General features: G+C 32.2%; 2 protein-coding genes across 13 annotated transcripts in view; both read left to right on the forward strand.

Moving 5' to 3' along the window:
* Positions 1 to 14,972, forward strand: part of LOC111994577 (receptor like protein 21) — a 50,193-nt gene extending 35,221 nt beyond the window's left edge. The window contains 2 exon segments of the mRNA XM_065760676.1: positions 12,225 to 12,443; positions 13,636 to 14,972. Of these exon segments, the coding sequence (XP_065616748.1) occupies positions 12,225 to 12,443; positions 13,636 to 14,845 (1,429 nt within the window). The 3' untranslated portion in view covers positions 14,846 to 14,972.
* The window catches only part of LOC111997804 (receptor-like protein 15), a 20,248-nt gene continuing 8,345 nt past the window's right edge, over positions 7,035 to 18,937 (forward strand). For 7 of the 12 annotated variants that reach the window (XR_010623891.1, XR_010623898.1, XR_010623897.1 and 4 more), the window contains exons 1-5: positions 7,035 to 7,473; positions 9,561 to 9,712; positions 9,999 to 10,073; positions 10,216 to 10,361; positions 14,487 to 14,646. Coding sequence is in view for 1 of the 12 variants with exons in the window: in XM_065760687.1 (XP_065616759.1) it covers positions 7,118 to 7,473; positions 9,561 to 9,712; positions 9,999 to 10,073; positions 10,216 to 10,352 (720 nt within the window). In the remaining 11 variants the exon portion in view is untranslated. Of the gene's footprint in view, positions 7,474 to 9,560; positions 9,713 to 9,998; positions 10,074 to 10,215; positions 10,362 to 11,078; positions 11,468 to 11,629; positions 12,206 to 14,486; positions 14,647 to 14,711; positions 14,973 to 18,937 lie in introns of those variants that run through there. The other 5 variants (XR_010623892.1, XR_010623899.1, XR_010623900.1 and 2 more) reach the window with 5 other exon arrangements.

Here is an 18,937-nt window from a genome sequence, read left to right on the forward strand (position 1 = left end):
TTGAGATAAGAAGGTTTTTTTTTTTTTTTTCTTTTCTTCTTCTTACCTACTACTCAAATTCTTTCCTCCTTATATCTCCAAGTACTTTGTGTGGGAGGAAGTGTCAATTCAGCTATAATTCTATAGCTCAAATTTTTTCCTCCCTACACCCTCAAATACTTTTCGTATGAGGAAATGTTAATTCAACTACAAGGCTTTTGGCAAGAAGGTTTTTAGATCCATAACCATGATTAATGTCTCCACATGCTTGGTTGGAATAATTAACCGGTCAGAGCTTCAAAAAGTTGTTAGATTTGATCCATGCAGATATCTATGGTTTTAGCTTAACATATTCAAAGAATTCAATTGGAATACAAAAATTGATTAAAAAAATAGATTGAATTTATATAGCTGAATAAATAAGTTTGGGATGAGGCTTTTCAGTAAAATATTTTGTAAAATTAGAATATTTGGCAAAAATAGATTGAATTTGAATGTGTAGCTGGGTATGTTTCTAGCATTATCTTATATATATATATATATATATGCGAGTCTCTGAGCACGCACTCATACATGTGCTCTGAGGCTTTTCTATTTTTTTGAATAAAGGTTAATAATTTGCATCTATTATAATGTAGAAATATATTTTTTATTTTTTAAATAAATAAAAATGATAAACTTTAGAGATGTAGTAACTGTAATTTTTTTTTTTTTTTGAACGTGAAAGGAAAAAAATTCTAAATTTTAGCAATTCTCTTTTTGAATTCAAAATGAAATTTGTTATTTGACATTTATGATCTTATTTCTAAATGAAATTACCGTTCATTAATGAGGGTATTTTTAAATCACAAAAAGTTCAGTTAAATAAGGGGAATCCTCTTATATATAGTATAGATAGTTAGAAGTATGTTGTTAAATGATTAAATTTACCATATTTTAATATCTTAAGTTTTTTAAAGAATCGGTAATTTAACATGTTATTGTCATAAAATTAGAAATTAATTATTTAAAATAGTTGGCATATTTCAAGCTTTTATTAGTGGAATATAGAATGGAGCAGGAAAAGTACTATACTACAATTTTTTTTCTTTTTTTTGGTAATAAGTAATACTAACATATACTTCATTGTTAAACATTCACAACACAACAAATTCCATTTGCAAACCACGCAATTTTAAGGCAAACAAATATGAACATTGTGACTTCTACAAACCAATCTTTCAAAAACAGACGTATGAAAGACAGAATACCACATAATTACAGAAAGCAAGATCATTGTAGAAAGAAAAAGATATAAGTCAATTAGGCAATTACAAGTCCAGTTACCGTGTCAGGCAAGTCGGCCTTGAAAATGATGTTATTCACTAATTGAGCAATCAATCCTAAATTCACATATAATACTAATTAAATTGATCTAGTGGGAGACTAACAAGCAATCACATGGGAGTAAGAGAATGCACAGTAAGCAAGATCATTGTAGAAAGAAAAAGATATAAGCCAATTAGGCAATTACAAGTCCAGTTACCGTGTCAGGCAAGTCGGCCTTGAAAATGATGTTATTCACTAATTGAGCAATCAATCCTAAATTCACACATAATACTAATTAAATTGATCTAGTGGGAGACTAACAAGCAATTACATGGGAGTAAGAGAATGTACAGTAGAGTTGAATAAATTTGAGATAAGAAGTTTTTTTTTTTAATTAATTAATTTATTTTTTAGAAATAATTACAATATATTACTAATCCTACTGCTCAAATTATTTCCTCCTTACATCTCCAAGTACTTTGTGTGAGAGGAAGTGTCAATTCATCATTATTCATCTATAATCCTATAGCTCAAATTCTTTCCTCCCTACACCCTCAAATACTTTTGGTATGAGGAAATGTCAATTCAACTACAAAGTTCTTGGCAAGAAGGGTTTTAGATCCATAACCATGATTAATGTCTCCACATGCTTGGTTGGAATAATTAACCGGTCAGAGCTTCAAAAAGTTGTTAGATTTGATCCATGCAGATATCTATGGTTTTAGCTTAACATATTCAAAGAATTCAATTGGAATACAAAAATTGATTAAAAAAATAGATTGAATTTATATAGCTGAATAAATAAGTTTGGGATGAGGCTTTTCAGTAAAATATTTTGTAAAATCAAAATATTTGGCAAAAATAGATTGAGGTTGAATGTGTAGCTGGGTATGTTTCTAGCATTATCTTATTATTATTATTTTTAAGAAAACCATCATAGTAGTAGCATTATTCTTTGATTTACATGAAAAGCAGACCCATTGGCATTAGTCCTTGGTCTCCCGCCAATAAGCGAAAACAATCAAACATACGTAAAGGCAAAACGAAAACACCTTTTCTGTACGTCAGAAAAGCCCATGCAATAAAAGACTGTTTTCTCTAGTTCAAGTTACCGAAAAACATATATGATCAGAAAAGATAAGTATTGTTGTTTAAACAATAGTTCAATATTTAAACATCATAGTATGTATTTTCATAACACTTTTTAATTCATATTTATTTTCACAACACTTAAACAACGTTATTAGAAATCTCTTACCAAATGAGTCCTAAAATTTCGTACTTATCTCAAATAAAAGTTTCTTAGAACCATGCGAGGATTTTTGTTTTTTTTTTTTTATATATTATTTTTATAATATATAGTATAGTATATACAATATACTATGTTGTTAAATGCACATAACGGATTCCATTAGCAAATGAAAACTAGTCAATTTTAAAAAAGAAAGATTAGATGAACATTGCGAGTTGTGACTTCGCCTAGCCAATCTTTCAAACAAGACGTAAGTCTAGTTTGAAAATGATAATAAGCCAAAAATAATAATAGTAATAATAATAATAATAATAATAATTTTAGAAATAAGAGGATCAAAGTGTAAGTTCACTAAACCTCAAGCAAGTTTTTGTCATTTTTTTCTAAACTTTTCTATATAAGACCCTAGACTAGTGATCAATTTCTCTGTCTTGGGTTCCCACACGAGAGAAGATTTTGCTAGAAACGAAAATAGGTGTTTCTCAATCATTTTTCTCAATGGGGTGGTCTTTAGTGAAGTATTTACTTTGGGCTTTACTTCTTATTGTTCAAATTCATGAACACAGGGCTTGTCTTGAGGAAGAGAGGATGGGTCTGCTAGAATTGAAAGCCTTTTTAAAATTCAATGTTAACCATACCAACCACCTCTTTCCGTCATGGGTTAACGATGTAAGGAGTGAGTGTTGTGGGTGGGAGCGGGTCACATGCAACGACATCACTGGTCATGTGATTGAGCTCTCGCTTTCCAGTATAATAAATCAGAGTTATTATAATCATTGGCTCCTAAACGTGTCTTTGTTGCAGCCTTTCAAGGAGCTAAGAAATCTTGATTTATCTGCCAATGGAATTATTGGGTGGCTAAAAAATGAAGGTATGTGAGCTCATGCTTTTATTTTCAGACATTTCAATGGCCCAAATGGCCTATTTAGTCTCTTGAGTAGGATTTTGCCTTCAACAGCCTTTTTTTTACTAATTTATTTGTAGATGAGGACTCAACCTGTGGTCCCTAAAGCCCAATATGTGAAGCAGTAGATGTTTGGCCCTTTAAGCCCAATTCACGTGGGAGATTTGGACTCCTATGCCTACTTGTGTTGTGATCGATTATGGGCTATCGAGTCCATCAAGTCATGCAGTGATACAACTTGGGCTTTTGAACATGTTCTATATTAGTAATGAGTTTTGGGCCCATTTTCTCAAAAAAATATGAAAACCTTTGGACCAAGGTTGAAAACGTGTAGCCTTAGGAAATTCTGGGCTTTATGGGCCTTAAACAAATTTGGCCCAATATATATATATATATATATATAAAAAAAAAAAAAAAAGAAAAAGAAGAAGTGATATTGAGAATCTTAGGTGTTGTTTGGATTTTGCTAAACTCGGTTAACAAAACTGAGTTTTGTTAACCTATAACTCAAAAACTGTGGGCCCCACATGTATAATGTTTGTTTGGCAAGTTTTTGGGTCAGTTAACTCGGTTAACAAAACTGAGTTTGGTGAGATATGAGTTACCAATATCAAAAACAGCTAGAGGATGTTTTCAAATTATGAGTTTATTAACTCAATGGCAATTTGGTAATTAACCGAAATATGTGGAACCCAATACTTTGTGTTGTCACATCAAACACCAAAGCTTTTTCATTCTCTTTCTTACTTTTTCACATTTGCTCCTCCTTTCTTTCCACCCGTTGCAGGTTCAGTGCTTCTTTCTTTTCTTTTTTCCTTCTTTTTTTTCTTCCTTTCTTCACATCTATTGCTTCTTCTTTCTTTCTTTCTCTTCTTTTTTCATCTCTTCACACTGATGCTTTTGTGGATTTTTGTTTGTGGGTTTTTCTGTACTTTTTATGGGTTTATTTGTTTTTGTATCAGTAGGTTTTGTTTGGGCTTATGCAGAGGAGGGAGAGATGGTGGTTGGATTTTTGGGTCTCTAATCTCTCTCTCTCTTGACCCAGGTGAACCATCATGTGCGGTTGTGGATGTTTCAATATCATGGGTTTGTGGGTTCTGATGGTGAGATCGGTGGGATGAGGGTGTGTTTTTCTGCAGTGGTTGGGTGCTATGAGTTGGGTTTTTAAGGGTTGGGATCATTGGGTTTGTGGCTTTTTTTGGGTTGCAGTGGTTATCGATGTTGGTAGGAGGCGGAGTGGCATATTTGGCCAAGGCTGTGGTGGTAGTTGGTGGAGTTGGGTTTTACACTTACCTTTTTGGAAGATTATCTTGGCAATGTGACATAGCTTGACGTGTTTGTGAGGGAAGGAGGAGGAGGAGCAGTGGTTGAAGATGGGATGAAACGTTTCGCTGGTAGGCTAACAGATTTGCTCTGACCAATTTACAGGTATGGGCCCACAAAATGTCGAAAAATTTGAGCGATGACAAGTTGAATGAAGTGTGCCAAATGGGTGGGTGATGGAAATTGGGCTATTTGGGTGATAGAAATTAGGGTATTTTAAATGATGAGTGAAGAGTGACGAGTGACGAAAATTGAATGAAGACTGATGAGTGATGAAAAAAAAACCAAACAAGGCCTTATAAAGAGATAGAGGGGAATGAGATTTTTGAAAGAACTTATAATATAGGGGTAAAGGATTTTTGAAAAACTTGTACACATCTAAAATGGCCTAAATCTTTTTTATTTTTTTTAATATCAAAAGTGTCTAACTCTCGAACGTGTAACGCAAGTAATTATTTTAGGTTTCCTTTGGTTATTGAATAATTGCTTTACACATATAGTATTTTATTGCTTTTACTTGTGTGTTGATCAATAAACCAATTCAAGAACACGAAATGATGACAAAAACAACCAATCATTACAAAAAGTTTATGAATAAATTGTATTTTATATAGTTCATTACTTGTTTTTTCTTATAAATAAATGTTCATTAAATTAAATTGTAAATTGTTACTTATTTTAATTTTATCCCTTACTCATCCTTTCTCACTAATTGATAGTTGCTACTATTATCGGTTCTCTGTCTTTTCTTAAACAACTACTTCTAACACCTATAACGTCTTAAACTTGGTCTCTGGCTTCAAAAGAAAGAAAGGCAGATACAATTGCCAACAATTCATATTTATATGATAAGAGAGCATACCTATGACTTACAACTATAAAACTTGATACCTATCCCGTATATGAGGATGGTAATAGGGGTGTGTGGTAATTATTTTTCTAGAAAACATATTTGATTCTTTATAGCTCAATTAATTAATGCATTTTTCTTATATTACTATTCTTGTCCTAATGACTAACATTTTTTTTTTTTTTTTTTTTTTTAAATTAGATAATTACAATATGTTACTAATCCTACCACTCAAATTCTTTCCTCCTTACATCTCCAAGTACTTTGTGTGGGAGGAAGCATCAATTCAGCTATAATCCTATAGCTCAAATTCTTTCCTCTCTACACCCTCAGGTACCTTTCATATGAGGAAATGTCAATTCAACTACAAGGCTCTTGACAAGAAGGTTTTAAGATCCATAACCATGATTAATGTCTCCACATGCTTGGTTGGAATAAATAACCGGTCAGAGCTTCTAAAAGTTGTTAGATTTGATCCATGCAGATATCTATGGTTTTAGCTTAACATATTCAAAGAATTCAATTGGAATACAAAAATTGATTAAAAAAATAGATTGAATTTATATAGCTGAATAAATAAGTTTGAGACAAGGCTTTTCAGTAAAATATTTTGTAAAATCAGAATATTTGGCAAAAATAGATTGAATTTGAACGTGTGGCTGGGTATGTTTCTAGCATTATTTTATTATTATTATTTTTAAGAAAACCAGCATAGTAGTAGCATTATTCTTTGATTTACATGAAAAGCAGACCCATTGGCATTAGTCCTTGGTCTCCCACCAATAAGCGAAAACAATCAAACATACATAAAGGCAAAACGAAAACGCCTTTTCCAGTACGTCAGAAAAGCCCATGCAGTAAAAGACTGTTTTCTCTGGTACAAGTTTCCAAAAAACATATATGATCAGAAAAGATAAGTACTGTTGTTTAATCAATAGTTCAGTATTTAAAAACTATAGTATATATTTTCATAACACTTTTTTAATTTATATGTATTTTCATAACACTTAAACAATGTTTTTAGAAATTTCTTACCAAACAAGTCCTAAAATTTCATACTTATCTCAAATAAAAGTTTCTTAGAACCATGCAAGGATTTTTGTTTTTATATATTATTTGTATAATATATAGTATACTATATACAATATACTATGTTGTTAAATGCACATAACGGATTCCATCAACAAATGAAAACTAGTCAATTTTAAAAAAGAAAGATTAGATGAACATTGCGAATTGTGACTTCAATTAGCCAATCTTTCAAACTAGACGTACGACTAGTTTGAAAATGATAATAAGCCAAAAATAATAATAATATTAATTTTAGAAACAAGAGGATCAAAGTGTAAGTTCACTAAACCTCAAGCAAGTTTTTGTCATTTTTTCTAAACTTTTCTATATAAGACCCTAGACTAGTGATCAATTTCTCCGTCTTGGGTTCCCACACGAGAGAATATTTTGCTAGAAACGAAAATAGCTGTTTCTCAATCATTTTTTCTCAATGGGGTGGTCTTTAGTGAAGTATTTACTGTGGGCTTTACTTCTTATTGTTCAAATTCATGAGCACAGGGCGTGTCTTGAGGAAAAGAGGATAGGTCTGCTAGAATTGAAAGCCTTTTTAAAATCTAATGTTAATCATACCAACCACCTCTTTCCATCATGGGTTAACGATGTAAGGAGTGAGTGTTGTGGGTGGGAGTGGGTCACATACAACGACATCACTAGTCATGTGATCGACCTCTCGCTTTCCAGTATAATACATCGGAGTTATTATAATCATTGGCTCCTAAATGTGTCTCTGTTGCAGCCTTTCAAGGAGCTAAGAAATCTTGATTTATCTGCCAATAGAATTCTTGGGTATGTGAGCTCGTGCTTTTATTTTCATACATTTCAATGGCCCAAATGGCCAATTTAGTTCTTGAGTAGGATTTTGCCTTCCACAACCTATTTTTTACTAATTTATTTGTGGATGAGGACTCGGCCTGTGGGCCCTAAAGTCCAATATGTGAAGCAGTAGATGTTTGGCCTTTTAAGCCCAATTCACATGGGAGAGTTAGCTCCTATGCCTACTTGTGTTGTGATCGATTATGGGCTATCGAGTCCATCAAGTCATGCAGTGATACAACTTGGGCTTTTGAACACGTTCTATATTAGTAATGAGCTTTGGGCCCATTTTCTCAAAAAAAAAATATGAAAACCTTTGGACCAAGGTTGAAAACGTGTAGCCTTAGGAAATTCTGGGCTTTATGGGCCTTAAACAAATTTGGCCCTATATATATATATATATATATCCTTTCTTTTCTTTTCTTTTTTGCTTGGGCCTACTGGCATGGACTATCTAATAAAAACAAGTCACCTGACATATGAAAAAGGAAAAAGTGTAAATATTGCAACCTAAGTTTTGGGATGTTTGGATTTTATACCATGAAGTTTCAAAATTTGGATTTCACCTCTGAAGTTTGGGAGTGATTGGATTTTACATTTAGTCTTTCAGAATTTGAATTTTATCCCCTAAAAGTTAGGGTGTTTGGATTTTACTTCCCAAAATTTGGAGATATTTAGATTTTACTTCTTGAAGTTTTTCTAAATTGGCAAGTTGACGCACTTAAATTTAAGTTCAAATCACTTTGGCAATGAAATTTTATGATTCTTGGGTGAGAAAATTGAAGGGCCTCTTTCTAATAACGGTACATGCATATTTAAATTTTCTTCCTCAAGAATACCATGAAGAAATTTAGACAAAAAAGAAATTTATTAACCAATTTTACCTTTATTGACGTTTACTTTCTTCATGTTAAAAAGAACAGAATGCTTCAGTGCAAAACAAAATGCTTGATACATGCAAATGATTTGGGCTAAAATGCACAGCAAAATATGAAATGTGTGCCTTCAATATTTACTGTGCATTTGAATGGACAGCTTAGAGTTTTTTTTTTTTTTTTTTTTTGATAAGAAGACAGCTTAGAGTTTGATTCATACGCTTATATGTAAAAGTAATTTTGAATATTAAGTTGTCAACATATATTCTTTTAGGATACAATTGATAATCTAATTTGAATTTCACATAGTAGCTTTTGAAGTGATCCAAAAAAAAGAAAGAAAAAGGGAAGTGATATTGAGAATCTTATAAAGAGATAGAGGGGAATGAAATTTTTGAAAAAACTTATAATATAGGGGTAGAGGGAAAAGGATTTTTGAAAAACTTACAATACGGTACACATCTAAAATGGCCTAAATCTTTTCTCTTTTTTCTTTTTATGTCAAAAGGGTCTAACTCTTTAACATGTAGTGCAAGTAATTATTTTAGGTTTCCTTATTTGGTTATTTAATAATTGCTTTACACATATAGTATTTTATTGCATTTACTTCTGTGCAGATCAATAAACCAGTTCAAGAACACGAAATGATGATAAAAACAACCAATCATTACAAAAAGTTAATGAATAAATTGTATTTTATATAGTTCATTACTTGTTTTTTCTTATAAATAAATGTTCATTAAATTAGATTGTAAATTGTTACTTATTTTAATTTTATCCCTTATTCATCCTTTCTCACTAATTGATAGTTGCTACTATTATCGGTGCTTTGTCTTTTCTTAAACAACTACTTCTAACACCTATAACGTTTGGGCCTTGTCTTAAACTTGGTCTCTGGCTTCAAAAATAAGAAAGGCAGATACAATTGCCAACAATTCATATTTATATGATAAGAGAGCATACCTATGACTTACAATTATAAAACTTGATACCTATCCCGTATATGAGGATGGTAATAGGGGTTTGTGGTAATTATTTTTCTAGAAAACATATTTGATTCTTTATAGCTCAATTAATTAATGCATTTTTCTTTTATTACTATTCTTGTCCTAATGACTAACATGATCACTCTTTTAGCATTTTGTTGATAAATTTAACAATGGATTTTTCTTTTCTTTTTTTCAGAACCCAATTGTTTGTCAAAACTGAGCAAGCTAACACATTTAATTTAAGAAAGAACAAATTTGACAAAGAAATTTTAAGATCCTTTGGTGCCCTCCCTGTTCTTAAATCTTTGGATCTAAGTTACAATAACATGTGGCCTTTTTCTAGCCAAGGTACGTGCATATATGAATTTTCTTCCTCAAGAATGCCATGAATAAGTTTAGACAATTGAAAGCTTATAATCAATATTTACATTTATCAACATTTACACTCTTCGTGTTAAAATGCTTCAATGCAAATGATCGTAGTAGCATGCCTTCAATATTCAATAAGCATTTTAACCAAAATTTTTGTCCATTCCAATATAAAAATGTGTATAGTACTACTAGATCTTTCTTTTGTACTAATGGTTTCAAGTTGATATATGGAATTATGAATATCTCTTCACTGATGATGTAGAACTGGTTTATCTAAGCAACTTGGAGGTCCTTATCTTGCAACAGAGTTGCCTTAATGGAAGCCTACCATTCAAAGGTAAATATTCCATCTATTTTTCAATGATTTTCCCTTTATAGATCAATCAATAGCCTCAATGGAAGCCTACTATCCCCTATATGCCAACGAGCCATTTTAAATATTTTATTTTGACACTATCTCTTTTTAATTCTCTTGGTAGATATGGCAAATTTCGGCAGTTTGAAGGTTTTAGATTTGAGTAAAAATCATTTCACTAGAAGTATTCCTCCATATATTGGAGCGTTATCATCTCTCAAGGCTTCATCATTATCTTTTGCAAATCTTAAAGGAACTTAGCCACTCAAGGTAAGAATCTATTATGAAGTATGAAATCGAACTTCTACAATTTGTTTGCGTTAATCATCTATGGCTCATTAGGCGTATGAGTGAGAACAAGTGATAGAGAATGGTTGATATAGATCAATTCTCGTTAGCTGCAACTTGAGAGCATAACATTCGAAAACCCACTTTTTTTCTTAGATTTTTTTTTTTTTGCGTAAACTTAGAAATTATTTTAATCCCACTTAGCAACAAAAAAAAGGGAGAAATTATTTGAATTTCATACAATGTGGGTTCTAATTAACTCAACTGATAAAGTCTCTTGTCTTTAAATAAGAGATCTGGGATTTGACCTCCGCCTACACTAAAAAATCAATCAATATTTTGGTTTGATGATAATTTGGGGTTCGATCCCCTCCTACACTAAAAAACCAATTGGTATCTTGGTTTGATAATAAAAGACAATTAGTAGGAACGGATGCTATAAATTGAAACTATCTCTAAAAACCAAAAAAACAAATCCCGCACAACCGACTCTACCCTTTGCCAATTAAGGCAATTTGCCAAAGGCAGCTGTAGAAAATAAGGTCTCATAATTTTGGGCTTATAGTACAATATTATTTTATGTAACGATTTTAAATAAAATATGTCAAATACTTATTTAACTTTTCTTTTTGGAAAATGAAAATGTTTAGCTAAAAATTGAAGAGACTCAAACAATGATAATCTTATTTCTTCTGACAGATTTGTGTGCACTGACAAAACTTAAAGAGTTAGATCTTGGTGGTAATAACTTTGAAGGAAGCCTTCCTCCATGCTTAACCAATTTAACATCTCTTCGACTATTAGATATACCTAACAACCGGTTCAGTGGAAACATGTCTCTCTCCAGTAGCCAACTTGACATCTCTTGAGTACATTGATCTAAGTTATAATCTTTTTGATGGTTTCTTCTCTTTCAACTTATTTGCTAATCACTCAAAGCTTAAGGTGATTCAGTTTTTGAGTGACAACAACAAACTTGACATAGAAACTGAAAATCTCAGTTGGCACCCTTTCTTTCAGTTAAAGGTCCTAGTAATGTCTCATTGTAATATAAACAAGCCCATAGGCAACATTCCTAAGTTTCTCTATGACCAGCATGAATTAGAAGTGGTTGCTATCACTCACAGTAATCTCCCATCCTCAATTGGTGACATGAGTAATTTGTACAGATTGGATTTGTCCTTTAATGATTTTTTAGGAGAGATAACAGTGGAATTGATAGCTAATTGCACCTACTTGAAATTTTTGAGGTTATCTAATGAAAGGGAAGAAATATGGGCTACGATACCTAGTGTGACGGGACGGGCTAATTATGGTTCGTGGGCTGAAAAAGAGACAAGCCTGTTATGTGCAAGGCCTGACGTGGACGGACTCGGAATGGACAGATGACAGAGGGATGGGCTGATCAGCCATGGGCCTGCTGAACCTCTTAATGGGAATACTTGTGTTCCATTCTCGAAAAGCCTTAAACATAATCCTAGTGCAAAGTGGATTCTAGAATTTACGTGTATTGGTGAAGATCTTCCCTATAAGGAGAAGACTTGTCCACCACGTTTTGGACTCTTAAAGATGATTTCTACAAGGAAAGGATTTCGACTCCAAACAAAAGAGGGAAAACTTTCAACTACTATAAAAGCCCCAATACCCTTACTAATCAAGGTACGCGTAATTAAACCTCTCTAGCACTCTGGAGTTGTAAAAAGGATCTAACTTAACCTTCGGAGGACATTTGGCCGGCACCACACCGGTGCTCTCAGAAGGTTCTTTTTTCTCTTCCTTATTGCGCAGGTGATTTCTGGAGCGTGTGAGCAACGAGTAATTCATTGGTGATTTTTTAACCTCATCATCTAATAATAACTTTCATGGTGAAATTTTTTCAAAGAACTTCAGTCAATCCTTGTTTTTATTAGAATTGAATAATAATGATTTCACAGGGACTCTTCCAGTGGTACCCCTGCATGTCGAGATGGTCCTAAATATTAGAAACAATTACATGTTTGGTAGAATTCCCATATGGATGGTAAACATAGACATGGCAAAACGGGCGGGTCGGGTCGGGTTCAGGTCAGTCAATCGGGTTGCGGGTCAAACGAGTCACGGGTAAAAAACGGGTCATATTAAGTGGGTTAAAATCGGGTTTGGGTCAATTGGGTTGCAGGTCGGGTTGACCCGTATTTTTCACATGAATTTTTTTTATTTTTTATTTTTTATTTTGATAAAGAAAACAACATGTATTTGCCATTTGGAAAGTTATGCAATAAATTACTTGATGTAAAATGCATTATTTTGAATTCACCACTTATATCAAGAATGAACTTAGTTAAACTTATTAATACTTATTCAATAATTTTAAAATTATACAAATCCTAACATTGCTATCTAAAACAAAATAACACAAAGATAAGTAAAACAAATATATAAATTTTATTTCTACACAATATCAGCATTCCAAATATAAAACAAAATTACAAATGACTTATTGGATAACTCATCTGATAAAGAATAAAAACATATAAGAAATTTACAATCTTGAAAATTAATTTTATAATGTATTATCAATTGTGGTTGACACTCTATTTCAATTTAAGATATACTTTAAAATTTGATTGCTTACTTATTTATACATGGTATCTTTTATAAATATCATATCATTATTGAGTAACACACACTTTAGAAAATATCATAATTTATTTTGAAAAACCGTTTATTTTGGATATAAATTATTAAAAAATAAGTCAAAGTATTCATAATTTATGTTAATTTGATACTTTAGCTTCACTATTTTCACACTTGTGAATATTTCTCACACATGTCTACAATTTTAAATCTATGTTTTTAACTCTACTGTAATCAGGTTATCTTGGCATGTACTTTGCTATTTGATATTTAAAAATCTTTACTTATTACAGAATGTTCAACCATTTATCTTTCAATTAATTTGTATGCAGTTATGTAAATGTATCAATTGTTTCCTTAAAGTTCACAATAAACAATTAAACCAATATTGTCTTAGTTTTACTATTTTTTTTTTTTTTTTTTACCAAGAAAAAAAAAGTTTTCAAAAAATGATTCAGGTTCAAGTCGGGTCGGGTTGACCTGCAAAAAAAACACGTGTCGGGTCACGGGTCAACCCGTTTTTGCTTCGGGTAAAAAAAATCAGGTTCGGGTCGGGTATTTTTTGGGTCAGGTCAGAAAATTCTGACCCGTTTTGCCATGTCTAGATAAACGATAATTCATCCAAGATTGTTGACCTAAGTAACAACTTTTTCGAAGGTCAAATTCCATGTGGACTAGGTTCATTTGATGTAATTAACCTTTCTCATAACTTACTTTCGGGATTTTTACCTTCTTGTTTGAATCTACGAGATGTGAGGTACGTACTTTTGCGAGGGAATAAACTCACAAGATCATTACCGAAAGTAGTTTTCAATTCATCATCTCTTTTGACAGTGGACATTAGAGATAATAGCTTTTCGGGCAGCATCCCTGAAGGAATCAGTGAACTTTCTAACTTAAGAGTACTTTTGTTGAGTGGAAACCATTTTAGTGGTATGATTCACAAGCAGATGTGTTAGTTAAAGAAGCTAGGCATAATGGATCTTTCCAAGAACTTTCTTACTGGGACAATACCATCTTGCTTTCACAACATAACCTTTGGGAAGTTAAATGATATTGATTTTGTCTATACAAATGACTCTTTTATAGAGGGCTTCGGTTTTTCCCTCCCATATAAGTATATTCTAAGTAGGGATATTGACATTAAAGGGACATATTTGGACATCCATGAACAAGTTGGGATTCAAATTGTGACGAAATATAGGTCTGACTTGTACAAGGGTCTCATCCTTGATTTGTTGTCTACTTTGGATTTGTCATTAAACAAGCTAATAGGTGAAATCCCAGCAGAGCTAGGACAGTTATCTTCAATTCATGCATTAAATTTGTCCTACAATCAATTCACAGGTTCTATTCCAAAAACATTCTCAAAATTGACTCAATTGGAGAGTTTAGACCTTTCTCACAACAGTTTGAGTGACAAAATTCCTTCAAAATTAATTGATTTGAATTCTCTCTGAACTTTTAATGTGGCTCACAACAACTTATCAGGTAAACTTCCAGACTTTAAAGCACAATTTGCAACATTTGGAACGAGTTGCTATGAAGGAAATCCTTTTCTCTGCGGTCCACCATTGGAAAAAAGCTGCACCGAGATAGTTGAATCAACTCCATCACCACAAAACTCTTCAAAGGCAAGTGACAGAAAATGGTATGCAGTTGATCTTCTAGTCTTCTCTATAAATTTTTGGGTATCTTACACTATTTTCTTTTTAGGTATAGCTAGTGTCCTTTATATTAATCTTCATTGGCGGCAACGATGCTTCAATTTGGTTGAGGATCACATGTATTGTTGTTATTATTTTGCTTTAAATGCCCGAAAAGGGCTACAAAACTGTTTGTGTCATTAGATGTACTCAAGTTCTATAGAAATCTCTAGTCTTAGTATTGATAAATACCTATGTGTATGTATATGTTTGGTTATGAATTATTGTTATAATTCTCTATTATGAAACAAGGAGTTCACTTGCATTTTAACTAGTTGATCTCATGCGACGCGCAAGACATTTTAAAATATTTTTTAAGAAAATATCTTATGTTTCATCTACATTTTGGATGACTTTAATTACAATACATGTCATTAAAAAGAGGAAATACAAATTGTTAATATTAAAATAGTTAAAAATTTGAACCTGTTGCTTTGAGTGATTAATTAAACTAAATACTTATTTTCCTCTAACTTAAGCATAGATTTACTTTTATATTTTATTCTTTGATTGCAATTTATTAAATTTTCTTCTCTCTTTTTCTTCCAAAAAAAAAATTACTTTATCTTTTGTTGGAATTTGCTTTTATTATTTCCAATACAAAAAATTTGAGTAAAAATAACATATTCCAATATGTTGTGTTTCTTATATAAATTTAAAAAGTAAAAATAAAAATAGTAATTCATTTTATATAAACAATTAGCGCACCATGCATAGATAATTAATACACAAAAATAAATGCATTTACCCTATTTGTAATCTTTGTAATTACATAGCATGAATTGAGACTACTGCAGTTTTATATACACTAAAAGATGTGTCAAGAGTCTTGTAACTCAACTGGTTAATATCTCTTAGTGTTTCTAATGGAGACGTCCAGAGTTAAAATCTTCCATCCCAACATTATTGATTTACTCAAAAACAAAGGCTAAAAAATGAAAGAAAATATTTTTTTGATGAGTATTTTTGGCCTAAACAAACACAAACACATGGTTAAAAGAGTGTTGACAAAATAAAATGGCCAAAATATGTTGTTGGTTCCAAAAGTTTTCCTAAGAGTGCTTTTAGTTCTTAAAGTTTCAAATGAGCATTATTTGTCCCCCAAAGTTTCATAAATAAGCATCATTATTCATTTCATTAACTTCTGTTTTTTTTTTTTTTTTTCTTACAAGCCTAAAAAAATAATGACATGAGACATGATACCAAAAAAAAAAAAAAGCTACCCACCAGTAGAACTTCCTGACACGACCACGCGCAGGCTCCGAATCCACGGACTACTTCTTTCTTGAATTCTTCAATCAGCTACAAGCTCCCCGCTTGCTTTTCTTTTAATCTCCAATGGTAGCAACCTTGTTGATCATCAAGATGTTGAAATAATCTCTACCTTAAAAACCCTAAGTTTATGTGAAGGAAAGCTCCTCAAGGATCTCACAAGAGATTCACATAAACCGCAAATATGAGCAACAAAGACTTAGAGAGGTTTGGGTACAAAACCCTAAAAATAAAAGGAGGCACAAGAGGCACTCTAATCTCTCTCTCAGAAGTCCCAAAAACGTTCTAGGGTTTTCCTTATATATAGAAGTGTTTTACTTGAACCCCAAGACGTTTAAATAGAGTTTGGGCTGAACTGGAACTCTGCAGAAAAATAAATCTGTACGTGGTTCGATCGATCGAGTCTAATTTTCGATCGATCGAGCCTTACAGATTTAGTCCAATAAATCTGCACTCACTCGATTCCAGTTTTACAAATAAACATACTTTGAGCAAGCCTAAACAAGACTAAACAACCTGTTTTGATCATGGTTTGCCAACAATACAAATTAGAGTTCTAAATACAAAAATTCCTAAATCTTTAGAACCTAACAATCTCCCCCTTTGGCAATCCGTGACAAAACACAAACTAAAAGCTCAAAGTTTACAAAGTAAAAGCCCATTACAAAAATAATGCTCATAACAACAAATCCAATCTTAACTACTATCCATCAGTTGCAAGTGTAGACAGCAGCTCAATTGAATCAACCTGTATATTTCCTGAAACACTCAACAAACGCATAAACGCATGTGTGGAAAAAATACAAGTAAACCAAAATTAAATTCTTGACTTCACAAAACACAAAACAAAGACATATATCATGAAGAACTCATAAATATAAATCAATGAGCAGTGAACAAGAAACAGAAATAAAAACATAAGTAAACTAACTCTCCCCTAAGTTAGATACAACAAAAAGTTTTTATTTTCTTCCCTTTTAAATAATTTCAACTCCCCCTAAACAGGACAAACATGATTCCCATAAATCAATAATTTCTCCCCCTTTTGTCACGTATTGACAAAGACAACTCGTACAAAGAGTAAACAGTCAACATACGCAATAAAGGATAAGAGAAAATAGAGAATCAAGGGGAACACAAAACAATTCAACTCTATAGAAAATAGAGACAGCTCCCCCTATGAAAACACAGGTAAAAAAACTTTTCTCCCCCTATAAAAATAGGAAAAACAAAACAAGTTGTGGGAAAAAAGTTTTGGGGAAAAATAAAGGAGGGGGGGAAAATCAGCAGCAGCAGCAGCATCACCAACAGGATCAGGTACATCCTCACCAGCAGGACCAAAGTGAAAAACACAAACCAATAGTTAAAAACTAAGGTGAGGATACACATGAAGAAAAATATTCTCTCTTTCAATAGAATCCAAACATGGCACTATGTGACCCATAAACAGTTGCATGAGTAGAGAAAATATTTGCACATTGATTATCTATCATATCTCTTAAGAAAAATATTTTCTACAATTCATACATAAAAATAGCATATACTAGAAAGTACGTAAGTCAAAAATTAATCAATCAATTTTTAGATCAAGTTGAGTACCCAATTTAGCAAAGTGTATGCATGCTATGTATGAAAACAATGAGAGATATGACGCAAAACTGCAAAATGGATACAGAAATCAATGCAATGCATGTGAATCCTAAACACAAACCAAGGGAGACTGCAAGTTAGCACAAAAATCAATAGAATAAAATTCTATATGATGCATGAAACAATTACAATGCCATGATGCATGTACTAATGCAGTGAGCGATTAAGTTCAATTGAGATTAAATTGACAAAATTGGTTTGAGCATAGAGTTTCTAACAAAACCCAAAAATTTGAAAATCACTTGTTGAATTTTTAAACAAATTGATGAATTGAGCATCACATAACACAACTCACAGAGTATAATGCTTAATTTCATCAATACAACAAGCCAATTTCATCAAATTCAACTCAATTCACAAAAGCCCTAATTCGGATCAAGAACAAACCTTTTTAAAAACCTGATTCGCGACTTTCGATTGATCGAAAAATACATTCGATCGATGAATGAAACAGTCATTTTTAAACAAATTAAAGCACTTTTTCGATTGATCGAAAAACACACTGGATCGATCGAATTGGGCAGAGACTCACTAAATTTTGAGAAAAATCACAGTTTTGAAAGACACAAACCTAATTTTGAAAAACAACTCCTCAAAGCATTAACCAAAGAAAGCAAAATGCATGAGTATGAGATGGAGTGCTTTTTCAAAAACCCAAAATTTTGAACCCAATTTTCTCAAAACAAATTTCAATCATTCTCCCATTGAAATTTTATTAAGCAACCAATATGTTCTGCACAAATCTTAAGATATTTTCAAAATTTTCAAACTTGAAACACATTTTGCATTAAGATCAAGGAACTTTTAATCTTGGATGGCCACAACAAAATCACACACAATATAATGTACCAAGTTTAACAAAGATAACTTGTGTAGTGTGTGCAACTAGCAAAACTTGAGATGCATGTGAGGTGATATGTGAATAGCAATAATCACAAAGTCTACACAATTCATCACATAGAATTTAAAGAGTGACTATCACTAAAGAGTTACATCCTATAACTCCCACATCTCCTAGAACAAAAGCTTGCAATCATGTAAGTTTCTTGCATTTTGCCTCTTATTTGTATGAGATGGCATTCAGCCTAATAGTACACACCGGTTTGAATTAAGTGAATTGGCATCAAGCCTAATAGTACACACCAGTTTTAATTTAATTTGAGGCTACACCTTATGTTCTTTTTGTGCATGTGCTAAACTTTCTCGAGCACAGAATCTTATGATATGCACTAAGGTGTTCATGATTGGCTAGTGAACAGTGGTGAGATGGTTATTTATGCCTTTCTCAAAAGGATCAAGTCCGACAGTCAAATA

The sequence above is a fragment of the Quercus suber genome, unplaced genomic scaffold (assembly GCF_002906115.3).
Source record: "Quercus suber isolate HL8 unplaced genomic scaffold, Cork oak 2.0 scaffold_378, whole genome shotgun sequence".
Lineage (NCBI taxonomy): Eukaryota > Viridiplantae > Streptophyta > Magnoliopsida > Fagales > Fagaceae > Quercus > Quercus suber.